Here is a 26502-nt window from a genome sequence, read left to right as displayed (position 1 = left end):
AAAGCCATGGATTAAACTCAGAATAATCTGCATCAATGCATTGGTCAGCCCTAGCTGTGGGCATCCAAAGTCTATTATGTGTTGCCTGGAGAGTAACATGAGGTAGTTTTATTTCATAGAAAACTCCCAGCAGCAAATTGTTGTGACAAATGTCAATCTCTGCAGCAACACGGCGGGGGGTTCACACCTGATGCCCATGACAATCGCCCATAATTATGTGCTTGTCAGTAGATGTCCTCAATGTCTGGGGAGTTGTAGGAGAGGCCAGAAACTGGTTCTCCTGGAACTGACATACCTGCATACAATAACAGCATAGCTTAATATAAGGACCAGAACTTCAGAGCAACACAGACAGCGCCTGGACAAACAATGGCAAGCTACAGCAGCATCCTCCTCCTCACTGCCCTCTGCATTGGTTCAGGTACGTCCAGCACATGTTTAATGACGTTTACTTGGTTGTTATGGTCAGGGGGGGGGGGGGGGTGTAACTAAAAAACACTGCCCCCCCCCCCCTGCAAAACTTTGGATGGGCCCCATCCCCCCCATTCCAGCAAAAATTGGAAAGTCAGGCCCATGCAGGTTATTAAAAGAAACATATTTATAATATAGATAACCAGGTATAGGTGCCCTCAGTATAATAGGTGCCCTCAGTATAATAATATCTAGCTAGGCATAGGTGGCCCCAGTATTGGTGGGCTGGTATAAGTGGCCCCAGTATAGGTGCCCTTAGTATAGGTAGCCAGCTACAGGTGGGCTGGTATAGGTGCCCCCAGTATAGGTAGCCTGGCATAGGTGCCCCCCTCCCCCCCCCAGTATAGGTAGCCAGGTGGCCAGCTACAGGTAGACCCAGTATAGCTGGGCTGGTATAGGTGGCCCCAGTATAGTTAGCCAGGTATTGGTGCCCCAGTATAGTTAGCCAGGTATTGGTGCCCCAGTATAGTTAGCCATGTATAGGTGCCCACAATATAGGTAGCCTGGTATTGGTGCCCCCAGTATAGCTGTGCTGGTATAGGTGCCCCCAGTATAGGTGGGCTGGTATAGGTGGCCCCAGTATAGTTAGCCAGGTATTGGTGCCCCCAGGGGGGGAGCAGCCGGCACACACAGCTGTGGGGAGGGGGCCCGCCTTCGTCCTCCCTTACCTCGGGCCCCCATTCAGTGCTCCCCAATAAACCTCTCACCTCTTCCTGGCTCCAGGCGATGGAACTTGGCGTGACACTGGTCTTCTATTTCTCCAATGCTGTTGGTACTACTTCCTGATTGGCAGAGGTAGAGTGAGTGGCGTGGAGAAACAGAAGACCGGCGGCACACAGAGCTCCGTTGCCTGGAGCCAGGAAGAGGTGAGTTGTTCCCTGCCTGCTGCCACTGCGCTAATTTCTGGAGGGGGAGTGCTGAAGGGGGGGCCCGAGGTAAGGGAGCGGGGAGTCGGACCCTTCCTCCTGGCCCTGGGCAGACCCCTTAGCCACCAGGCCCCCCAGGCTCCTCCACCAGCGCACTCCCTCTCAGCTGCATCTATTGCGGAGCGATTGTTACAATCCTGGTTGTGGTATGTTGGGGCTTATTCTCAGCCACACATTTGCCTCCATTCACAATACATGTGCGGTGAAGACATTTTAACAAATAATTACTTTTTTTTTTCATTATTTCCACATTCACCCAAAAAATTTCAAGTGCGAGTAGAGGTCAGGTCAGTAAAAAGTGTGGTAATAATTTAAAAAAAATGGTGGAAAAGGTGCCTAAGATATTGTTTTCTGTGGAAAAATTCCAAAGTCCAGAAAACGCAGCTGAGAAGGCTTGAGACTGCATGTGACTGCATGAGACTGCATGAGACTGCATGAGACTGCATGTGACTGCATGTGACTGCATGAGACTGCATGTGACTGCATGTGACTGCATGTGACTGCATGAGACTGCATGTGACTGCATGAGACTGCATGTGGCTGCATGTGACTGCATGAGACTGCGTGTGACTGCATGTGACTGCATGAGACTGCATGTGACTGCATGAGACTGCATGTGACTGCATGTGACTGCATGAGACTGCATGAGACTGCATGAGACTGCATGAGACTGCATGTGACTGCGTGAGACTGCATGAGACTGCATGTGACTGCATGAGACTGCGTGTGACTGCATGTGACTGCGTGAGACTGCATGTGATTGCGTGTGACTGCATGAGACTGCGTGTGACGTGAAAAATAGCGCCAGGTACTTACAGCTTATAAATCGGTAATTAAGGCTGATTATTATTATTTATTTATTTTTAATTGCATACTATATACCTCCAAACTAACACACATTGTTACTGACAAATTATACAGTTTATGTACAAGTGATAAAACTGTAATTTCAGGCAGAAACACTGTGAACGTGGGCACGGTCATACTGCAGTCGGTAATTTCAGGCAGAAACACTGTGAACGTGGGCACGGTCATACTGCAGTCGGTAATTTCAGGCAGAAACACTGTGAACGTGGGCACGGTCATACTGCAGTCGGTAATTTCAGGCAGAAACACTGTGAACGTGGGCACGGTCATACTGCAGTCAGTAATTTCAAGCAGAAAGCATTGTGCATGTGGGCACGGTCATACTGGAGTCGGTAATTTCAGGCAGAAACACTGTGAACGTGGGCACGGTCATACTGCAGTCAGTAATTTCAGGCAGAAACACTGTGAACATGGGCACGGTCATACTGCAGTTGGTAATTTCAGGCAGAAAGCATTGTGCATGTGGGCACGGTCATACTGCAGTTGGTAATTTCAGGCAGAAAGCATTGTGCATGTGGGCACAGTCATACTGCAGTCGGTAATTTCAGGCAGAAAGCATTGTGCATGTGGGCACGGTCATACTGCAGTCGGTAATTTCGGGCAGAAAGCATTGTGCATGTGGGCACGGTCATACTGCAGTCAGTAATTTCAGGCAGAAAGCATTGTGCATGTGGGCACGGTCATACTGCAGTCGGTAATTTCAAGCAGAAAGCATTGTGCATGTGGGCACGGTCATACTGCAGTCAGTAATTTCAGGCAGAAAGCATTGTGCATGTGGGCACGGTCATACTGCAGTCAGTAATTTCAGGCAGAAAGCATTGTGCATGTGGGCACGGTCATACTGCAGTCGGTAATTTCAGGCAGAAAGCATTGTGCATGTGGGCACGGTCATACTGCAGTTGGTAATTTCAGGCAGAAAGCATTGTGCATGTGGGCACGGTCATACTGCAGTTGGTAATTTCAGGCAGAAAGCATTGTGCATGTGGGCACGGTCATACTGCAGTTGGTAATTTCAGGCAGAAAGCATTGTGCATGTGGGCACGGTCATACTGCAGTTGGTAATTTCAGGCAGAAAGCATTGTGCATGTGAGCACGGTCATACTGCAGTTGGTAATTTCAGGCAGAAAGCATTGTGCATGTGGGCACGGTCGTACTGCAGTTGGTAATTTCAGGCAGAAAGCATTGTGCATGTTGGCACGGTCATACTGCAGTCAGTAATTTCAGGCAGAAAGCATTGTGCATGTGGGCACGGTCATACTGCAGTTGGTAATTTCAGGCAGAAAGCATTGTGCATGTGGGCACGGTCGTACTGCAGTCGGTAATTTCAGGCAGAAAGCATTGTGCATGTGAGCACGGTCATACTGCAGTTGGTAATTTCAGGCAGAAAGCATTGTGCATGTGGGCACGGTCATACTGCAGTTGGTAATTTCAGGCAGAAAGCATTGTGCATGTGGGCACGGTCATACTGCAGTTGGTAATTTCAGGCAGAAAGCATTGTGCATGTGAGCACGGTCATACTGCAGTTGGTAATTTCAGGCAGAAAGCATTGTGCATGTGGGCACGGTCATACTGCAGTTGGTAATTTCAGGCAGAAAGCATTGTGCATGTGGGCACGGTCATACTGCAGTTGGTAATTTCAGGCAGAAAGCATTGTGCATGTGGGCACGGTCATACTGCAGTCGGTAATTTCAGGCAGAAAGCATTGTGCATGTGGGCACGGTCATACTGGAGTCGGTAATTTCAGGCAGAAAGCATTGTGCATGTGGGCACGGTCATACTGCAGTTGGTAATTTCAGGCAGAAAGCATTGTGCATGTGGGCACGGTCATACTGCAGTCGGTAATTTCAGGCAGAAAGCATTGTGCATGTGGGCACGGTCATACTGCAGTTGGTAATTTCAGGCAGAAAGCATTGTGCATGTGGGCACGGTCATACTGCAGTCGGTAATTTCAGGCAGAAAGCATTGTGCATGTGGGCACGGTCATACTGCAGTTGGTAATTTCAGGCAGAAAGCATTGTGCATGTGGGCACGGTCGTACTGCAGTCAGTAATTTCAGGCAGAAAGCATTGTGCATGTGGGCACGGTCATACTGCAGTTGGTAATTTCAGGCAGAAAGCATTGTGCATGTGAGCACGGTCATACTGCAGTTGGTAATTTCAGGCAGAAAGCATTGTGCATGTGGGCACGGTCATACTGCAGTTGGTAATTTCAGGCAGAAAGCATTGTGCATGTGGGCACGGTCATACTGCAGTTGGTAATTTCAGGCAGAAAGCATTGTGCATGTGAGCACGGTCATACTGCAGTTGGTAATTTCAGGCAGAAAGCATTGTGCATGTGGGCACGGTCATACTGCAGTTGGTAATTTCAGGCAGAAAGCATTGTGCATGTGGGCACGGTCATACTGCAGTTGGTAATTTCAGGCAGAAAGCATTGTGCATGTGGGCACGGTCATACTGCAGTCGGTAATTTCAGGCAGAAAGCATTGTGCATGTGGGCACGGTCATACTGGAGTCGGTAATTTCAGGCAGAAAGCATTGTGCATGTGGGCACGGTCATACTGCAGTTGGTAATTTCAGGCAGAAAGCATTGTGCATGTGGGCACGGTCATACTGCAGTCGGTAATTTCAGGCAGAAAGCATTGTGCATGTGGGCACGGTCATACTGCAGTTGGTAATTTCAGGCAGAAAGCATTGTGCATGTGGGCACGGTCATACTGCAGTCGGTAATTTCAGGCAGAAAGCATTGTGCATGTGGGCACGGTCATACTGCAGTCGGTAATTTCAGGCAGAAAGCATTGTGCATGTGGGCACGGTCATACTGCAGTTGGTAATTTCAGGCAGAAAGCATTGTGCATGTGGGCACGGTCATACCGGAGTCGGTAATTTCAGGCAGAAAGCATTGTGCATGTGAGCACGGTCATACTGCAGTTGGTAATTTCAGGCAGAAAGCATTGTGCAAGTGGACATGGTCATACCGGAGTCGGTAATTTCAGGCAGAAAGCATTGTGCAAGTGGACATGGTCATACTGGAGTCGGTAATTTCAGGCAGAAAGCATTGTGCATGTGGGCACGGTCGTACTGCAGTTGGTAATTTCAGGCAGAAAGCATTGTGCATGTGGGCACGGTCATACTGGAGTCGGTAATTTCAGGCAGAAAGCATTGTGCACTGTAGTGCTCATGGTGATTTGCGCTCTGTAGTACAGATGGTGATTTGCGCTCTGTAGTACAGATGGTGATTTGCGCTCTGTAGCACTGATGGTGATTTGTGCTCTGTAGTACTGATGGTGATTTGTGCTCTGTGGTACTGATACTGATTTGCGCACTGTAGTACTGATGGTGATTTGCGCACTATAGCACTGATGGTGATTTGCGCTTTGTAGTACTGATGGTGATTTGCGCTTTGTAGTACTGATGGTGATTTGCGCTTTGTAGTACTGATGGTGATTTGCGCACTGTAGTACTGATGGTGATTTGCGCACTGTAGCACTGATGGTGATTTGCACTCTGTAGTACTGATGGTGATTTGCGCTTTGTAGTACTGATGGTGATTTGCGCTTTGTAGTACTGATGGTGATTTGCGCACTGTAGTACTGATGGTGATTTGCGCACTGTAGCACTGATGGTGATTTGCGCTCTGTAGTACTGATGGTGATTTGCGCTTTGTAGTACTGATGGTGATTTGCGCACTGTGGGATCCATGAATAGTTTATACCTTGTGTGTTGAGATGGAATCTCTGTTAGAATGCAGAGAGTTGCAATAATTGCATACCCTAATCACACACGCACAATGTTACGGTCCATACACACGGCAAGTTTTTATAAATGACTAGCTGAAGACCCATCATTGCCCGCGTATGCATTTGGTGGTTGTTGGCTCCTCCCACTTTTTTTTTAACCTTGATGCACAAACACTAAGGCCCCATTCACACTTGCAAAACACCGGCGATTTTTGCCGGCACCTTGCAGGAGTGATTTTTCTGCGATTTCATGTGGAAAAATCACTGAATACTGCGGCGATTTTGCCACGATCGCGTTAGCGCTTCTATAGCACTGAAACGCGATCGCCGGGAAATCGCCTGAAAATGGTGCAGGCGAAGCATTTGCAATTTGCGGCGATTACCGCAAATCGCCCAAGTAAGAATGGGCCCATACGGTTTCATTAAGCTAGCGGCAAAACGCTCAAGTGTGAATGGGGCCTAAATGACCAAGTTTATGAGGTTTGGGATCCTTGGCATCAATATAAATTTTTGCATTGAAATCAAGCAAATCTGGCTTTTCGGGACCCCACCCCTTTTCTGAATTTGAGCCCCAGTCACCCAATGACCGACTGTAGCAAGTTTGAAGCCTCTGCCATTAACAGTGTAAGAATGGCAGCAATTTAAATACTCCCCTTGAAAATCAATAGTTGAATTTTAATTGGCTGTTGTAGACTCCACCCACTTTTCTGAATATTAATCTCATTCACCCAGTGAGCAACTGTGGGAAGTTTGAGAACCCTGCGATTACCAGTGTAAGAATGGCTGCAGTTTACATTTTCCCATGTAAAATGAATGACTGTAATTTGATGTCTGATTTATGCTCCGCCCACTTTCTCTCTCTCTTTTTTTTTTTTTTTACCTCGGTCACCCAGTGCCAACTGTGAGAATGGCAGCCTTTTACATTTTTTTTCCATTGACATGAATGGGTGAAATCTGATTGGCTGTTTGTAGCTCCGCCCATGTGTGCAGGGGGGACGCGAGACCCCCAGAACATATCATCCCAGGTAGTAAGGGATCTGTATACCAGGTTCCCTTCAAATCGCTCAAGGCGAAACACATGACTATATATATATATATATATATATATATATATATATATATATATATATGTATGTGTATATATATATATATATATATATATATATATATATATATATATGTATGTGTATATATATATATATATATATATATATATATATATATATATATATATATATATATATATATAGTAGATTTTGCCGATTTGTCTTGTGTAACCATCGTTTAACATATTTTTCTGAAACGATGGTTGGAGATGGCCAGACCATGATGCTTGTTTGTTTTGAAAGCCCATCTTGATGGATCTCCTCAGGAACAATTGTTCAGTCTTCTGCTAAAGTCAATGGACTATAATGGCAGTATTGTTTATTCAAGCGATGATTTGTGTCCCACCGATCGCAATGTTGGAATATCGGGGAAAGACTGTTTGTCGGCAGAATTCCCCAATCTAATCTTCCCATGGGTATGTAGCTTTAGTCAATGAAGGTGCAGATTGGTCAGTTGTCCTTTTGCCCGTTTTATGCTACAGACCACCAGAGATGTTGTGTTATGTAGTGCAGCCCCTAGTGTGATGCCAGCCTAAGGGAATACGGAGGTGAACACACATCATACTGATTGTACAGGTCTGAAGACTGGTGTTTATTTAAAAAAAAATCTGTACTCTAAAATTCTTACAATAAAAAGCATACCGTTCTCTTCCTTATGTTCTCCTGGGCCCCTCTGTGCTGTTTCTGCCACTCCCTGCTGCAATCCTATTTTGTAATTGCTAGTTTTAGGCAGTGTTTACAAACAAAAGACATGGCTGCTAACCAGCTTGTGATAGGCTGAGAGGAGCTCAGTCTGTGACTCACACAGAGTCTGGAGGGGGCGTAGAGAGGGTGTGTATAACTTCTATCCTATCACAAGCAGAGCAGCACATTCCTGCCTGAGCCTGACAAAGCTGACAAAGGAAAGATTAGATTATATAACAGAGATAATATAGCCACTGTGCAACTAGGAAAGGCTGCAGTAAGACAGACCACATTAGAACAGGTATAGGAACTTATAGGATAGAAGAAATACGGCTGAAAATTTTGTTACAAAGTCTCTTTAAGGGACAACTGTAAGCTATATTAACCACTTCACCCCAAAGCGGTTTTTACCCTAACGGACGAGCGATTTTCCCCTTTCAGTGCTCATCCTTTTCATTTGCCAATAGCTTAATCACTACTAATCACAATGACATGATCTAGATCTGTTTTTATTTTTCACCACCAATTAAGCTTTTTGGGGTTGATATTTGTTTTAAGCAATTACTTTATTTTCTATGCATTTTAAAGGGGAAAAACAATGAAAAAATACACTATCTCTCCAATTTCCTCCCCTATAGTTTTAATATAAACACTGCTACTGTACATAAAACCCACACATTGTATCTGCCTATTTGTCCTGGTTATCACAAGATTGTAATTATGTCTCTAGTACAAAGTATGGAGACAATATAGTATTTGCAAATAAAGGTGTATTTTTTTCTTTGGTGGTGTTTTTTGCACATGCGGGAGCGCACAGCGGCAGCAGCACTGTCTGACTTATAAAAAGTCAGCTTGTCATTAAGTGGTTAAAAAAAAAAAAAAGTTGAATTTACCTGGGGCTTCTATCGGCCCCCACAGACATCCGGTGCCTGCAGCGGGACAAAACGATCCTTCGGTCCCCCGCCTCGGATCACTTCCGTTTTCGGCGACTTTAATGTTGCCAGCCGCTGTGCCAGCGCGGCCCTGGCCATGCCCATCCTTGCTCACGGTGCCGGGAGCATCCTGCCGTGAAAAATGGAAGTGATCAGAGGCGGGGGACCGGAGGATCGTTTAGTCCCGCCGCTGGCACAGGATGTCTGTGGGGGCCGCTAGAAGCCCCAGGTAAGGTGCTTATTTATTTTTTTATTTTTATTTAGTTTTTGTAATAGCTTACAGGTGTCCTTTAAGCAGAAATAATGCTAATCGTCAGATCGCTACATTTGTGAATAAGGCCCTCTGTGAAGCTGCCCCCTACAGGCAGCTCACATATAAATCCCATCATGCTTAGTGAGTGCTACATTTGTCTCTCTCTGTGCTGCAAACATGAAGATCTGCGCTGGGTTTATTTGCAGCTAATGGCACTTATTTTTTCCAACTATATCGCCCACTAGTGTTATTTAAAGGAAATGCATATGGCAGCCTCCATATCACTCTCACCTCCCGTTCACTTTAAATGTCTTTTATTTCCAGTATTGTGTCTGTTGAACATTCTGTTAATACATCCATAGAATGATGTTTTTGCATCTTGTTGTTCCTCCAGCATTATCGCTGAAATGTTACACCTGCTCCTCCCAGAGCAGCAACTCCAACTGCATGACTGCGACTACCTGCTCGTCCACCGACACCACCTGCATGACGTCCGTGGTGGCCGGAGGCCTCGGTAAGTGAACCGCCGTTCTGTCACCAGAGAGTAGGTTCCTTCATGCAACATCTATATCCCCCAATACTTTGTTTTCAAGAGTATTATTGTATTGCGGTGGCCGAAGAGTTGCTCGAGAGTACTCGGGCCGGTTTTAGACTTTTTGCTGCCCGAGGCAAACTTGTGAGAAAGTGCCCCCCTCCCCCTCCCCTTCACAGTACCTGATAATTTTAAAGTTACAGCTACGGTGTAAAAAACCCACCCTCAGTATAGGTAGGTAGCCAGGTATAGGTGCCCCTTTAGCCATTTCAGCCTGCAGGTATTTTTCACCTTATGGACGAGAGGAATTTTCACCTGTCGGCGCTCCTCCTCTTCATTCCCCAATAACGTTATCACTACTTATTACAACGAAGTGATCTATAATTTGTTTTTTCCGCCACCAATTAGGCTTTCTTTGGGTGGTACATTATGCTAAGAATTATTTTATTCTAAATGCATTATGATGCAAATAATACGAAAAAAAAAAATGGAAAAAATTCATTATTTTTCAGTTTCCAGCCATTACAGTTTTAAAATAATTCATGCTACCATAATTAAAATCCACACGCTTTATTTGTCCTTTTGTCCCAGTTATTGCAACGTTAAAATGTTATCCCTAATACAATGCATGGTGACAATATTTTACTTGGAAATAAAGGTGCATTTTTGTTTTAATCCATCACTAATTTTTAATAATTAACCCAATATTTAATAATGATATGCCCTCCTGTCATAGATATTATTATTTTACTATTTGGCCACAAGATGTCCCCGCTAAGCAAAAATCCTATTAGCGTAGGCTAATAGGAATGTATCATTACATTGTAACTAAGGGAACTGACGTGGGATTCCATCGGAAGCCTCAGATCACAGTGCCGGCGGGGAGATTATGAATGGAAACATTGTTTCCATTCATAAATTTAACGATTGGTGGCGGAAATCAGTGGCGGGAGATGGCGCCGTGGCTGTGTGTAAAGAATAAACATTGTTTTTGAACAAAAACAGTGTTTATTCTCGGCGGACATGCTCGGATTAGCACAGGGGACTTTTGTCCTCTGCAGCCTATTCCCCCCCCCCCCCCCCTCCTGCTTGCAGCAGTGTGATCGCAGGCATCTGCCCGCACGATCGCCTGCAGACCACCCAAACTGCAGGGACGTGACTATCGCGTACTTGCGTCTCTGGCTGCTGCCGCTGTGGACGTGAAGCTTACGTCCGCGTGGCTTACATCGTATACACGAACCCCACATCGTATATGCCAGGAGTCACATGGGGTGTCATTGCGGAAATACAGCAAGAACATTCAAGGGATAGTGTGACAGGTAAAGTACAGACTCAGAGGGGGAATAGTATTTAACGTCGCCGGGGAGTTTAGTAGCAGCAGGGAGAGCCGTCATTCGGCTCACCCTGCGCCCAGCTCACTGGTGGTGGCATAGAAATACTTATGCAGAGAAGGGGAGAAACAGTAAGGAGAGAGAGGGGGCGGGGGGGGGGGGGGGGGAAGCTGAAAGAGAGGGAAGAAGATGTTTGCCTCGCCAGGATTGCACTTTTATTTAGCTTTCCTGTATGACAAGAAGACACAGCCAGCCAGCACTAGGGGAAGAGGGAAACAAAGGTGAATGAGGGAGGCTGGTGCGCACCAAGAGGGCTTCTCAGCGTTTTTCAAATTGACAGTGATTTGCAAGCGCTTGGCTAATGTTACCCTATGACGGTGCTCTCACAGCAGCATTGTGATTTTTATCAAAATAACAAACGCACTGCATGTGACATTTTTTGGAGCGATTTATTAAAAAATCACTCTGAAAATTGCTTCACAAAATCGCACTCACAAATTGCTAGCAATAGCTATTGTGATTTTGGCGTGCACTAGCCCAGAGAGAGGAGGAGTAGAGAGAGACTGAGAATAGCCTGAGATGGAGCTGAGAGCTAATCTGTATTGCAGTCCCACATCACACTGAGGCTACTTGCTGGTAATAGGACCCCTGTCCCTGCCAGTCTCTCACAAGTCAGAAAGCAGCCCTCCTGGAGTCTCGGGACTGTCAAAAACTTTTCAACCTGTTTAACACCTTATCCACACATGCAGTCATTATAACAATGGGGAGAGACAAGACAGATTTTTTTTCCCACAGACCCTCCAGGCAAGCTCTGTATCATGCTGTGTAGATTTCCCAGCTTGCCCTCTCATTGCTCTGTAATTGCACTTTTATCAGCTAGCCTAGTACTTCACATTGTCTTATACAAAAACAAACATAATTACACCAGGCACTGGACCAGCCCTAAATCACTTTTCCCTTTGATCTCCCCAACCAGCCCACACTTCCTTTCATCTCCACAGAGCTTGCCACCTGGCCAGACACAAAGTACCACTGCTGGTACGCGTACCATAGGTTGAAAAGCACTGGGCCATAGGAGACATGGAAGCCATCTTGTGTGACCTCATGTGGATTGCATTTTGGTTACACGTTACCTCGTGGATTGCATGTGTGTGTTTATGCGTCGTATGACATCCTGCGAAGAGGGAAGGATATTCCATCTGCTGTGCTGGGGGCATGCATTTGCATTTCCTTTGAAATTTGCCTGCAATGACATTAAAACATTCCACCTAGCCAGCCGTCATTCCATACCCCCCTAGAATAAGGAAGCTGGCAATTATTATGTTTTGGTCAATGCAAAACACTGTATTGTCATCTGTAAACACCTGAATAGGAAGAGGATGCCGGAAATTCTGATGGCTGCATGTTACAGTAAGCCTGGATGTACCAATGATGAGGTCACCCTTTTTTATACAGTAGAATAAGAGGAAATTAGATTGGAATATTGGGTAGCCCCAGGTTACATTCCCTCCTATAAAAGCCAGCTCTCTGAGCCAGTAGGCGTATTTCCCCAGAGGTAGAGCCAAGCTAGGATATACCCTGATCAATCATCGGGACTGCGTCCTCCCACACAGGGTAACGTTTATTTCTGCTATATTCCCTTTATTTTATAATCAAATGTTTGTCAGTGGCGTAGCTAAGAAACTGTGGGCCTTTTGGGTACATTGCCCCCCCCCCCAAGCACTCTATACATAACAATTGATACGGCGCACCAAGACTATGGCCTCAATTCACTAAGAGCATGCTGGAGATAATAAGGCAAGAGAAAACTTACCTCCACACATCGATCTTGCCTTATTAAGGTGTAGAAATAAGTTTTCACGGTGAGAGTTATCTTATCTCTTCATTCCTTAAGTTACCTCCTCTGTAGTTAATTTACCTCCTCTGTAGTTAATTTACCTCCTCTGTAGTTGTTTTCACACACAGTTAATAAACAGCCTGTCTTTATCTATGGAGTTATTTTAAGGATTGAAGAGGTAACTTAAAGACAGAAGAGTTAACTTTAGGTTTGCCTGATGTAAAATGTTTCCTGAATACGATATGCCTCATCACCATGGTCAGGGCCGGCCCTCTCATGAGGCGGGGTGAAACATTTGCCTCAGGCGGCATTTCTGGGGGGGGGTGGCAGACAGGCGGGTGCGGGGGGCCGCCCGCTGAGCTGGAGGGGTAGCGGGCAGAAAGGGGGTATTGGGCCTAGCAGTGGCGAGGGGGGTCGGACCCCCCCTCCCTCGCCTGGGTCCCCCGATCTGCGCTCCCCTCCAGCTTTAAAAAGTGAAGTACCAGCTCTATTTTTAAGAGGCAACGGGCGGGGATCACTCACCTTTTCCGCGTTCCAGCATGCTCTCCACTGACGTCACTTCCTGCAACGCCGCCCACTGTATTGTAAGTGGACAGCGTTGCAGGAAGTGATGTCAGTGGAGCGCACGCTGGAACACGGAAAAGGTGAGTGATCCCCGCCCGTTGCCTCTTAATCATAGAGCTGGTGCTTCGCTTTTTAAAGCTGGAGGGGAGCGCAGATCGAGGTACCCAGACGAGGGGGGGGGGGGGGGGGTCCGACCCCCCTCCCCACTGCTAGGCCCAATACCCCCTTCCTGCCCGCTACCCCTCCAGCTCGGCGGCCCCCCCAACCACGGACGGGGGGGGAGGGGGGAGGGGGCGTCGATTTTTTCTAATTTTTCCTCAGGCGGCAAAAAGTCTAGGGCCGGCCCTGGCCATGGTGACCACTCTAGAAACGTTATTAAAGACAGGAGATAAGCTTACTGAATTGTGGCCTATGGCCTCAATTCACTAACCTTAACTCCTGTCTTTAATAACTCTTCTGAGCTGTTTTACAGTTATCACAATTATATCACCATGGTGATAACTGTAAAACAGCTCAGAAGAGTTATTAAAGACAGGAGTTAAGGTTAGTGAATTGAGGCCATTATGCCTTATCGCCATGGTAATAACTCTAGAAACGTTATTATAAACAGGAGATAAGCTTAGTGAACTGAGGCCTTTGTTAGCTGTACAGGGGCAGGAGGCTGCTGTGTACAGCGATGTCAGACCATGCCGGAGGAAAAGAGGAATCCTTAGCCTAGGGGCACCAAAAGTATAAATCTGGCCTTGGGAACTTCAGGAGGGGAAAGCTTCTTGCACTCAAGGAGGCTTCCCTGTCCTCAGCAGAGGAGATCCAGCGATGGGACCCCCAAAAAGACAGCTTTCTGTTGCTGGCAGGCACACTAGCGCCTTTCCCTCGGGCTCCAGTGGAGATGGCCGATTGGGTCCGCAGTACTGCGCAGTAGAGCAGACCCGATCTCGCTCAGCTGTTCCCGCCGCAGGGGAAAGCCGCTAGTGCCCCTGCACAGGTGGGTGAGTGTAAATATTATTGTTGCTGTGGGTTACAGTGCTGCAATCAGCTGGCTGAGGACTGGCGCACCCTCATTAGGATACAGAGAGTATCTCAGGGTTTTATTATTTACTTAGATACAGGTGTCCTTTTAGAGGGGAGGCTCTGGATCCAGTAGTGCCTTCCCGTCCTCTCTCTGGCTCCTCCTTTCCCTGCTGTCCCCTGTCCTTGGAAGGGTTTGGAAGCACTCACAACTTTGAGTGTTTCTGAAGACCGGGCAAGCTTGGACTCGCGTAATATGGATCTGCACGTCTTCAGCAGGTTGAATAATTTCACTGGGTCGGACATCAGGAGCGGACTGTGGCTGGAGTCAGTGCTCCAAGAGCCACCAAACACCAATGTATCCGGGACATGGGCTGCAGTGTAGGTCCAAACTGTCCTTCCTTTGGAGGGACAGTCCCCTTCCTTCCTGTTGCAGGCTTTGGGTGCTCCTGGAGACAGATTGCTCCATACTGTGCTCCCGTATGCGCAGTACAGAGCCGCCCATCTTCAGGAGCACATGGGCTCCTGTATGCGCAGTACAAAGCTGCTCATCTTCAGGTAGGGCCGTTCAAGTAAGAATTGGGCCCTAGGGCAAAATTAGCCTGGGGGCCCCATAACAGACACCCTCTGACCAAAAAGTGTAATTAGGGGCCCTTTTTTTGCAGCCAAATTTTTCTCCTGGGCCCCCGGAGATGGCTGCTGACCCTCCCCCAATCACCTCCCAACTTAACTCTGCTCCCTAGGACCTCTGCAGTGTCTATGTCAGTGTAGAGTCTCACCTGCCCGCCAGCACAGATGAGACGCTACTCTGCCAAAGACTCTGCAGAGTCCCTGGGAAGAAACAGTTAAGATGGGGGAGGGACACCTTGGGGGTCCCTACAGGCTCTGGGGCCCTGGGGCAATTGCCCATTTTTTCTTATGGTAGCTCCGGCCCTGTCTTCAGGAGCACATGGTCTCCCGTTGCGGCAGATATAAATGGGGGCCATCAGCGCTGGAACGCAGGGACCATGAGAGGAATGGGATGGCTTATCAGGACCTACAGTTTCCCCTCTCCATAGAAGTAATGTTGGGTATGGTTCCCCCCCCCCCCCCCCCCCCATGTTATGTTATTTCTGATTTGCTTGAAGGAGTAAAGGGACTGGAATGCAGCTCGTTTATCCTTTTTTCAGAGGAAAGTACATTTTATTTGATAACCAATGCCCCACAGCAGGTGTGTAACAATCACCCCTGCAAAGGATGCAAATGTGGGGGGCCCTTAGGGGAAGAAGCCTGAGGGGGCTTTTTTGGGCAGGAAGGGGCTCAGCACAGGAACGTGGACCAGCAGGTAGCAGTGGGGAGGGGGGCCCGACTCCCCCATCACCTCGGGCTCCAGCAATGAAAGCAGCGGCTGGGCAGGGATGGCGAGCTTGCCTATTCCGTGTTCTGTATGACGTCCACTCTCCTCTGCAGAGCCTACTCTACTTCCTGAGCTAACCATGAAGTCATGTGAGGCGCTGCAGAGAAGAGCGGACGTCGCATGCAAAGTTTTGCAACGGGGCTCAGTGATTTCTGCCCCAGAGTCTGGAGGGACAGTGTACAGGCACAGTAGCTTGAGGTGCAGTGAGAAGCTTCCACAGGCAGTGATTTGAGGAGCCATCTGCTGGGGTTTGTCCACTATAATAAAGTCCAGAGTCAGTGCAGGAAATCTTCCAGCTTCCCTCTTCTGATGAGCTTTTATGGAGATGCTGATTTCATGTTTCCAGCAGTAATTGGCACCTGCCCACACCAGATAAGGATTGAGGTGAAACGGGATCCTGGGCAAGATTGCATTGTTGTACGCCACTGCTGGTCACCTGGCTTTTTTGTTGTTAGATTTGGTAGGGAAGCATCCATCAGGCCCCATACTCTCTCCAGGCCCTGGGCAACTGCCTTGTGGATGATCCAGCTCAGACCCACACTGCCAAACGCACCAAACCTAGTTTAATGACCATGGTATTAGTGTTGGGCGAACAGTGTTCGCCACTGTTCGGGTTCTGCAGAACATCACCCTGTTCGGGTGATGTTCGAGTTCGGCCACATGGCCGAACTAAGAGCGCATGGCCGAATGTTCCTCGAACGTTCGGCTAGCGCTGTGATTGGCCGAACAGGTCACGTGGTTCGGACCCGAACGCGCTCTGATTGGCCGAACGGTTCACGTGGTTCGGGTAAATAAATACCCGATCCACGTCATTTCTCCGCCATTTGTCTGTGGGTTTAGCTTTGGGTAGGCAGGCAGGGTAGTTCTCTCTCCAGCCAGGCTAGCCAGGGTCCCCCGGTCATTGTGTCGCTGCTGGGAACAGTAGTAGTACACCGCTCGCTCAGCCACACTATATAGCATTGTGTTTACTGCCACTCTGTGTACACGGCTCAGCCAGACTATATAGCATTGTGTTTACTGCCACTCTGTGTACACCGCTCAGCCAGACTATATAGCATTGTTTACTGCCACTCTGTGTACACCGCTCAGCCAGACTATATAGCATTGTGTTTACTGCCACTCTGTGTACACCGCTCAGCCAGACTATATAGCATTGTTTACTGCCACTCTGTGTACACCGCTCAGCCACACTATATAGCATTGTGTTTACTGCCACTCTGTGTACACGGCTCAGCCAGACTATATAGCATTGTGTTTACTGCCACTCTGTGTACACGGCTCAGCCACACTATATAGCATTGTGTTTACTGCCACTCTGTGTACACCGCTCAGCCAGACTATATAGCATTGTGTTTACTGCCACTCTGTGTACACGGCTCAGCCACACTATATAGCATTGTTTACTGCCACTCTGTGTACACCGCTCAGCCAGACTATATAGCATTGTGTTTACTGCCACTCTGTGTACACGGCTCAGCCAGACTATATAGCATTGTTTACTGCCACTCTGTGTACACGGCTCAGCCAGACTATATAGCATTGTGTTTACTGCCACTCTGTGTACACGGCTCAGCCACACTATATAGCATTGTTTACTGCCACTCTGTGTACACGGCTCAGCCACACTATATAGCATTGTGTTTACTGCCACTCTGTGTACACCGCTCAGCCAGACTATATAGCATTGTGTTTACTGCCACTCTGTGTACACGGCTCAGCCACACTATATAGCATTGTGTTTACTGCCACTCTGTGTCTGCTGGGAACAGTAGTACACCGCTCGCTCAGCCACACTATATAGCATTGTGTTTACTGCCACTCTGTGTACACCGCTCAGCCAGACTATATAGCATTGTGTTTACTGCCACTCTGTGTACACCGCTCAGCCACACTATATAGCATTGTGTTTACTGCCACTCTGTGGGCTCGATTCACAAAGCGGTGATAACCCAGTTATCACGCCTAAAAGACTTTAGGCGTGATGACCTTTTCACCACTGAGTTATCACCGCTTTTTCCTGCTCTTCGCGCGTTCGCAAAGTCCCATAGGGTTTAATGGGAGCTTCGCGCGAAGCGTCGGGTGCTGCGCGCGCACTTACGTGCGTACGCGCGGTAACTTCGCGCGAGTTTCTTCTTATCATGCCTAAAGTGAGTTTAGGCGTGATAAGGGCCTTTTCACCAGCGTGCAAACACTTTGCACCGCTTGGTGAATCAAGCCCCGTGTCTGCTGGGAACAGTAGTACACCGCTCGCTCAGCCACACTATATAGCATTGTGTTTACTGCCACTCTGTGTACACAGCTCAGCCACACTATATAGCATTGTGTTTACTGCCACTCTGTGTATGCTGGGAACAGTAGTACACCGCTCACCCGCCACTGTATAGCATTGTGCTCTGTGTCGCTGCTGGCAATAGTGGTACACCGCTCACCCACCACTGTATAGCATTTCTGTACTGCCACTGTACTGCTGCCAGTCAGCGTGTACTTTAAGGATAAGCGAAATGAGGAAGAAATCCGGTGAAAGAGGGAGGGGCAAGGGAAGAGGTGTTTCCCCTGACGGTTCACGTACAGGCCACAGGGGAGCACCCAAGAAAACCCACTCAATACCGCCCATGTTGTCCAGGACAACAACCCTTACAGATCCAAAAGAACAGGACCAGATAATTACTTAGATGACCTCTCAAGCGTCCAGCAGTGGGTTAAGCAGCACCAGCACATCACGCACGAGGTCCGAGTCCTCAGCCAGTTACAAGGAGCCAGTGGGCACAAAGCTGACACAACCGGCAGCGACACCACGCACACAACTGCCAGATAACCAGTCCGATGAATTACCTCAGGACACAATGGGGTATTCGCAGGAGCTATTCCCAGGCCAACAAACTTCCACCTTTGAAAGGTCAATGGAGGAACAGCCAGAAATGTTGTGCCCGGATTCACAACCATTAACTGTGGAAAATGCACCGGGCACTGAAATACAAGGCGAGACCGAGGACTTTGAAACCCAAATTCCAGAGCAAGTTGGGCAGGAGGGGTTGCAATTGCAGGAGGTCGGCCGAGAAGCTCTGGAAGACGACGTTGGAGTGAGCTGCACAGAGGTTGTTCTGGGGAGCTCTACTCCACGGCGGCGGCACCCCACAATGACATATGACGAGTTTGAGGAGATGGAAGAGGAGGGTATGGACAATGTGGACACAGACCCAGATTTTGTATGTGAAGGAGAACATCGCCGTCGTAGCAGCACAGATGAGTCTGTTGAAGAACCGACTGCTGCACGAGTTCGCCTTGTGCCACAAGGTAGGCGGCGCGCAATTTCAGGCACCACAAGCGTGGAAGTTCAAGTGAGAGGCAAAAGAGGCGCAAACAGAAATCGCCAGCAAGGCAGGTGCTCCAAAGTCTGGGCTTTCTTTGAAGACTGCACTGAGGATGTTACCATGGCGATTTGCAAGGTGTGCAAGACCCGCCTGAGCAGGGAGAAAAGTATTAACAATCTCTCCACCACCAGCATGAGCCGCCACATGCTATCCAAACATCCCACTCTGTGGGCAAACGCGGCAGGACAGGGTACCAGCAACACTGTCTCCCTTGGGTTCACCAGACTCACCACCAGACCCGCATCAGCAGCAGCAGTAGCCCAGCCATTGCGTGGTTCACAACATTCACAAACATCAGACGACGCTGACACTGTCACTTTCCGGACTAGTGCTCTTGAGGTCTCCCAGTGTTCACCAAACACAACAACCAACAGCCCTTCAGTGTGCAGCCCTACGGTTCAGTTGTCTGTCTCGGAGATGTTTGAGCGCAAGAGGAAATTTCCAGCAAATGACCCCCGGGCCGTGGCAGTAACAGCCAGCATAGCCAAGCTTCTGGCCTGCGAAATGCTGCCATATCGATTGGTGGAGACAAACAGCTTCAAGGGCATGATGTCAGTGGCCATCCCACGTTACGTGGTTCCTAGCCGCTACCACTTTGCGCGCTCTGCAGTGCCTGAGTTGCATGAGCACGTGGTCAGCAAAATAACCCGAAGCTTGAAGAATGCCGTTGCCTGCAAGGTTCACCTCACCACTGACACCTGGACGAGTGCGTTCGGCCAGGGTCGATACATCTCCCTTACCGCGCACTGGGTGAACCTTGTGGAGCCTGGCAGCGATTCCTCACCTGCTACGGCGCGGGTGTTGCCCACGCCGCAAACAGCTGCACCGCCGTCCCTCCCACTGGATAACAACAGCAGCACCTACCTCTCTGACTCCTTCTCCTCCAACGCATCTCAAAGCTGTACCTCATCCGGAAACACTAACCCAGCACCAGCAGCAGTAGGATCGTGGAAGCAGTGCAGCACAGCTGTTGGCATGCGTCAGCAAGCGTTGCTGAAGCTGATCTGCCTTGGGGATAAGCAGCACACAGGGGAGGAAATTTGGAGGGGAATAAAGGAACAGACGGATTTGTGGCTGGCACCGCTGGACCTGAAACCGGGCATGGTTGTGTGTGATAATGGGAGTAATCTCATTCGCGCTTTAAGGTTGGCTAAGCTGACACACATCCCTTGCCTGGCGCACGTGATGAACCTAGTAGTTCAGCGGTTCCTGAGGACATACCCAGGCGTGGCCGATCTTCTGTTGAAGGTGCGTCGAGTGGCCAAACATTGTAGAAATTCCAGTACTGCTTCGGGGGCACTCGCCAAGATGCAGGAGCGCTTCAATCTCCCCCACCATCGCTTGCTGTGTGATGTCCCTACGCGCTGGAATTCTACGCTGCACATGCTAGCCCGCTTTTGCGAGCAGAAGAGTGCAGTGGTCCAGTACATGACGGCGCAGTACTGAGGCGCATCCGGCCAGCTGCCAAGCTTCTGTGGATCCGATTGGGCCAACATGTTGGACCTCTGCTAAGTCCTTCAAAATTTTGAGCAATCCACGTTGCTTGTGAGCAGTGACAACTCTTCAGTCAGCATTACCATACCACTGCTGTGTTTACTGAAGAGGTCAATGTTGAAAATCAAGGAAACAGCTGTCATGATGCAACTGGGGGAATCTGAAGGAGAAAACGATCAGCGTGATGGTACCAACATCAGGCCATCCGCCTCAGGAAACGCTGGCCCCAGCAGCTATGACGAAGAAGAGGAGGAGGAACAGCTGGAGTTGGAGCAGGAATTTCCTGCCACCACTGACGAGGGCCAGAGCGGTGCACGTTGGACTTCCACAATTCAGCGCGAATGGTCAGCAGAAGCAGACCAGGAAGAAGGTGACGACTATGATGCATCACAACAACTATCACAACGCTCACAAGAGGATGATGAGGATTCTGGTAGGACTCTGGCACACATGGCTCAATTCATGCTAGACTGCATTGAACGTGACCCACGCATTGTGCGCATTCTGGACAACACCAATTACTGGGTTTATACCCTTCTGGATCCACGGTACAAACACAATGTTCCAAAACTGCTTGAAGAAAGAGTCAGACAGGTCAAAATGGAAGAATACCAGCAGGCCCTTGTGGAGACTTTAGAGAGGAGATTGACATCCTCCCCCTCCTCTAGCCAGTTGTACGCCGACAGACTGACTTCCGCAAACCCAGGACGACCAGGAGGGCAGCAAACCACACACGCCGCAGCTAGTGCCCAAAAGGGAATGGTATCGGCAGTGTCCTTGGAGTGGGAAAATTTTCTGACACCCATGCAGCAGCAGCCCACTGAACAGCAAGCGTGCAGATCCACCTCCAACACCGATCGCCTGGAGAAGATGGTCAAGGACTACATGTCAGATGGCGTAGCTGTGTCTAACAATCCATCTGCACCCTTCAACTATTGGGTATCGAAGCTAGACACCTGGCACGAACTGGCAATGTACGCAATAGAGGTGCTGGCTTGCCCAGCAGCCAGCGTTATGTCGGAACGCTGTTTCAGTGCTGCCGGAGGCATCGTCACAGATCGGCGTATCCGCCTCTCCACAGAAAATGCAGACCATCTGACTCAAATTAAAATGAATCAATCCTGGATTGGAAACGACTACGCAACACTCCAGGACCCCAACCAAGTAACATGACCAATGAACATCTGGGATGGTTTAGCGTTTCCGGTCCCTGTTTATTTAACCTCTCATCTGTATTACATTTATGACTGCATGGCGGCAAAAAGCATTGCTGCTATATCCGCACGCTTTTTGTCCTCATGCAAGGCCTGTGTTGTTGTGTCTCAAAAAGCATGGCCTTCTCCTCCTGCGCCTGCTCCTGTTCCATCACGTGTGCTGCTGCTGCTGGGTTAGCGTTGCCGGTCCCTGTTTATGGAACCTCTTATCTGTATTACATGTATGACTGCATGGCGGCAAAAAGCATTGCTGCTATATCCGCACGCTTTTTGTCCTCATGCAAGGCCTGGGTTGTTGTGTCTCACAAAGCGTGGCCTTCTCCTCCTGTGCCTGCTCCTGTTCCATCACGTGTGCTGCTGCTGCTGGGTTAGCGTTGCCGGTCCCTGTTTATGGAACCTCTTATCTGTATTACATTTATGACTGCATGGCGGCAAAAAGCATTGCTGCTATATCCGCACGCTTTTTGTTCTCATGCAAGGCCTGGGTTGTTGTGTCTCAAAAAGCGTGGCCTTCTCCTCCTGCGCCTCCTCCTGTTCCATCACGTTTGCTGCTGCTGCTGCTGGGTTAGCGTTGCCGGTCCCTGTTTATTGAACCTCTCATCTGTATTACACTTATGACTGCATGGCGGCAAAAAGCATTGCTATATCCGCACGCTTCTTGTCCTCATGCAAGGCCTGGGTTGTTGTGTCTCACAAAGCGTGGCCTTCTCCTCCTGCGCCTCCTCCTGTTCCATTACGTGTGCTGCTGCTGCTGCTGGGTTAGCGTTGCCGGTCCCTGTTTATTAAACCTCTCATCTGTATTACACTTATGACTGCATGGCGGCAAAAAGCATTGCTATATCCGCACGCTTTTTGTCCTCATGCAAGGCCTGGGTTGTTGTGTCTCAAAAAGCGTGGCCTTCTCCTCCAGCGCCTCCTCCTGTTCCATCACGTGTGCTGCTGCTGCTGCTGGGTTAGCGTTGCCGGTCCCTGTTTATTGAACCTCTCATCTGTATTACACTTATGACTGCATGGCGGCAAAAAGCATTGCTATATCCTCACGCTTCTTGTCCTCATGCAAGGCCTGGGTTGTTGTGTCTCACAAAGCGTGGCCTTCTCCTCCTGCGCCTCCTCCTGTTCCATCACGTGTGCTGCTGCTGCTGCTAGGTTAGCGTTGCGGGTCCCTGTTTATTGAATCTCTCATCTGTATTACACTTATGACTGCATGGCGGCAAAAAGCATTGCTATATCCGCACGCTTTTTGTCCTCATGCAAGGCCTGGGTTGTTGTGTCTCAAAAAGCGTGGCCTTCTCCTCCTGCGCCTCCTCCTGTTCCATCACGTGTGCTGCTGCTGCTGCTGGGTTAGCGTTGCCGGTCCCTGTTTATTGAACCTCTCATCTGTATTACACTTATGACTGCATGGCGGCAAAAAGCATTGCTATATCCGCACGCTTTTTGTCCTCATGCAAGGCCTGGGTTGTTGTGTCTCAAAAAGCGTGGCCTTCTCCTCCTGCGCCTCCTCCTGTTCCATCACGTGTGCTGCTGCTGCTGCTGGGTTAGCGTTGCCGGTCCCTGTTTATTGAACCTCTCATCTGTATTACACTTATGACTGCATGGCGGCAAAAAGCATTGCTATATCCGCACGCTTTTTGTCCTCATGCAAGGCCTGGGTTGTTGTGTCTCAAAAAGCATGGCCTTCTCCTCCTGCGCCTCCTCCTGTTCCATCACGTGTGCTGCTGCTGCTGCTGGGTTAGCGTTGCCGGTCCCTGTTTATTGAACCTCTCATCTGTATTACACTTATGACTGCATGGCGGCAAAAAGCATTGCTATATCCGCACGCTTCTTGTCCTCATGCAAGGCCTTGGTTGTTGTGTCTCACAAAGCGTGGCCTTCTCCTCCTGCACCTCCTCCTGTTCCATCACCTGTGCTGCTGCTGCTGCTGGGTTAGCGTTGCCGGTCCCTGTTTATTGAATCTCTCATCTATATTACACTTATGACTGCATGGCGGCAAAAAGCATTGCTATATCCGCACGCTTTTTGTCCTCATGCAAGGCCTGGGTTGTTGTGTCTCAAAAAGCGTGGCCTTCTCCTCCTGCGCCTCCTCCTGTTCCATCACGTCTGCTGCTGCTGGGTTAGGGTTGACGCCCGGTCCCTGTTTATTGAACCTCTTATCTTTATTACATTTATGACTGCATGGCGGTAAAAAGCATGCTATCCGCACGCTTCTTGTCCTCATGCAAGGCCTGGTTTGTTGTGTCTCAAAAAGCGTGGCCTTCTCCTCCTGCGCCACCCTCCTCCTGTTCCATCACGTGTGCTGCTGCTGGGTTAGCGTTGCCGGTCCCTGTTTATTGAACCACTTATCTTTATTACATTTATGACTGCATGGCGGCACAAAGCATGCTATCCGCATGCTTCTTGTCCTCATGCAAGGCCTGGGTTGTTGTGTCTCAAAGCGTGGCCTTCTCCTCCTGCGCCTCCTCCTGTTCCATCACGTGTGCTGCTGCTGGGTTAGCGTTGCCGGTCCCTGTTTATTGAACCTCTCATCTATATTACATTTATGACTGCATGGCGGTACAAAGCATTGCTATATCCGCACGCTTCTTGTCCTCATGCAAGGCCTGGGTTGTTGTGTCTCACAAAGCGTGGCCTTCTCCTCCTGCGCCACCCTCCTCCTGTTCCATCACGTGTGCTGCTGCTGGGTTAGTGTTACCGGTCCCTTTTCCTGGAACCTCTTCTCTGTATTACATGTATGACTGCATGGCGACAAAAAGCATGTTACCTGTGCAAAGAAAACAGACATTTTCCACATTTAAAAGACAGTTTTTCCTTTGAAACTTTACAATCAATTTTCTCAAAAACTATAAGCTCTTTTTCAAATTTTTTTTCCTCTTGTACCCACTCCCAAGGTGCATATACCCTGTAAATTTGGGGTATGTAGCATGTAAGGAGGCTTTACAAAGCACGAAAGTTCGGGTCCCCATTGACTTCCATTATGTTCGGAGTTCGGCGCGAACACCCGAACATCGCGGCCATGTTCGGCGAACGTTCGCGAACCCGAACATCTAGGTGTTCGCCCAACACTACATGGTATCACTGTGCTCTGCCAGCAAACTCGCCTTTAACCATTATGGAGCCTTTAACCATTATACTATCCAGTCACCTACAGCCCTCGTTGGTTGGAAGTTGTTTTCTTGGCCAAGCCTACTCTCCCTTACCAGCGATTACCTCCCCTAAGTGATGTCATTGGCGATGTCAGAGGAAGTTCCATTTTTATCTGCAGTTCCCCATCAGGTCCTCCTTACTACAGGAACCTGCTGATTGGTCAGTATATAAAGTGGTCTATCCAGCATGTCATTATGAGCTTGCAGCTTGACAAAGAAGCGTTCGAAACAGCGGGCTGTAGCTGCATCTAAGCCCATTTTTTATTTTTTTTTACATGTGGTTTTAATTATGGGTCTGAATAAAGAGCTATTTCTTCAAGAGTGGTGCTGCTGATCTTGGTTTGTTGAATCGGCGACCCTTGGGCATCAGGGTCATATCAGCTTAAAGGGAAGGTCCAAGCAAAAAAAAAAAATGAGTTTCACTTACCTGGGGCTTCTACCAGCCCCATGTAGCCATCCTGTGCCCTCGTAGTCACTCACTGCTGCTCCAGTCCCCCGCTGGCAGCTTTCTGACCTCAGAGGTCAGGGCTACATTGCATACATTTTTACGCATTCCAGCTAGTGCAGGAACAAAAATGTACGCGTTGCACCACTAACGCGTAAAAATGTATGTGTTAATGTTCCTGCACTAGCGGGAGTGTGTAAAAATGTACGCAATTCGGTCCTGACCTCCGAGGTCAGAAAGCTGCCAGCGGGGGAATGGAGCAGCAGTGAGTGACTACGAGGGCACAGGATGGCTGCATGGGGCTGGTAGAAGCAGAACTAGCGGGTGGCAGGGGACTGGAGCAGCAGTGAGTTACTGCGAGGGCACAGGATGGCTGCATGGGGCTGGTAGAAGCAGAACTAGCTGGTGGCGGGGGACCAGAGCATTAGTGAGTGGCTGCGCGGGCACAGGATGGCTGCATGGGGCTGGTAGAAGCAGAACTAGCTGGCGGCGGGGGACTGGAGCAGCAGTGAGTGACTACGAGGGCACACGATGGCTGCATGGGGCTGGTAGAAGCCCCAGGTAAGTGAAACTCATTTTTTTTTTTTGCTTGGACCTTCCCTTTAAGCTCCCAAAAGTGCAAGTTGAAGGCTTTTTTTTTTTGTTCTTTATTATTGGTTGTATGCTCATATGACATTGCTCAGTCTCCCTCTCCTCTTTGTCCCCTTACAGGAAGCCTCAGTGGAGCCACCATCACCAAGTCTTGCACCAATGTCTGCACGGCAACCGGCGTGAACCTGGTCGTCTTTACCAGTGGTGTGACCTGTTGTAGCACCGATCTGTGCAACGTCAGTGGGGCCTCCAGTGTGAAATCCACTTACACCATCCTGGCTGTGGCCCTGGGGCTGTTGGGGGTCCTCCTGAAACAGTCCCTGTAATGTTTGTTATATGCAATAAACACTGAAGTAACTAGGCAATGCTACAGTACTGGAATTAATGTGTTCTGGGATATAGACTCATATTCTAAGCCAGCATAAAGTACAATAGTCGAGCGTTCCGGCAACCTTGGTTTATCGAGACTACCCAGCTCCGCACTAAGCACAGACTGTCAGATCTGTCGGCTTATTGCTTATATATTGCTTCTCTTTTATATAAGATGTGTCTTCTAATGGGGACCATTAGAAGATACATCTTATATAGAAAATTGTCATTTGGT

The 26502-nt window shown here is 48.8% G+C and overlaps 1 protein-coding gene across 2 annotated transcripts; it reads left to right on the top strand.

The window, feature by feature from the left end:
• The first annotated feature begins 369 nt into the window (after positions 1-369).
• Positions 370-26263, top strand: LOC137517941 (lymphocyte antigen 6E-like). Of its 2 annotated transcripts, XM_068235015.1 has the most exons (3): positions 370-421; positions 9370-9489; positions 26019-26263. In XM_068235015.1, exons 1-3 carry the CDS (start codon positions 370-372, stop codon positions 26222-26224), a joined length of 378 nt encoding a protein of 125 aa, XP_068091116.1. In that variant the 3' UTR covers positions 26225-26263. The 2 variants fall into 2 exon arrangements, 1 of the variants encoding a protein (XP_068091116.1); XR_011020717.1 differs by lacking the exons at positions 370-421; positions 9370-9489 and adding an exon at positions 13737-13782 and having other exon boundaries at positions 26019-26107.
• Positions 26264-26502: the final 239 nt, after the last annotated feature.

This window comes from Hyperolius riggenbachi, chromosome 5, assembly GCF_040937935.1.
Source record: "Hyperolius riggenbachi isolate aHypRig1 chromosome 5, aHypRig1.pri, whole genome shotgun sequence".
Taxonomy (NCBI): Eukaryota; Metazoa; Chordata; class Amphibia; order Anura; family Hyperoliidae; genus Hyperolius; species Hyperolius riggenbachi.
The sequence above is the reverse complement of the archived record's forward strand: the minus strand, read 5'-3'. Positions and strand labels throughout refer to the sequence as shown.

Coding starts and splice junctions, on each gene's coding strand:
- LOC137517941 (XM_068235015.1), top strand. CDS start 370: ATGGCAAGCTACAGCAGCATCCTCCTCCTCACTGCCCTCTGCATTGGT. Junction 422..9,369: donor TGCCCTCTGCATTGGTTCAG/GTACGTCCAGCA, acceptor TTGTTCCTCCAG/CATTATCGCTGAAATGTTAC. Junction 9,490..26,018: donor CGTGGTGGCCGGAGGCCTCG/GTAAGTGAACCG, acceptor GTCCCCTTACAG/GAAGCCTCAGTGGAGCCACC.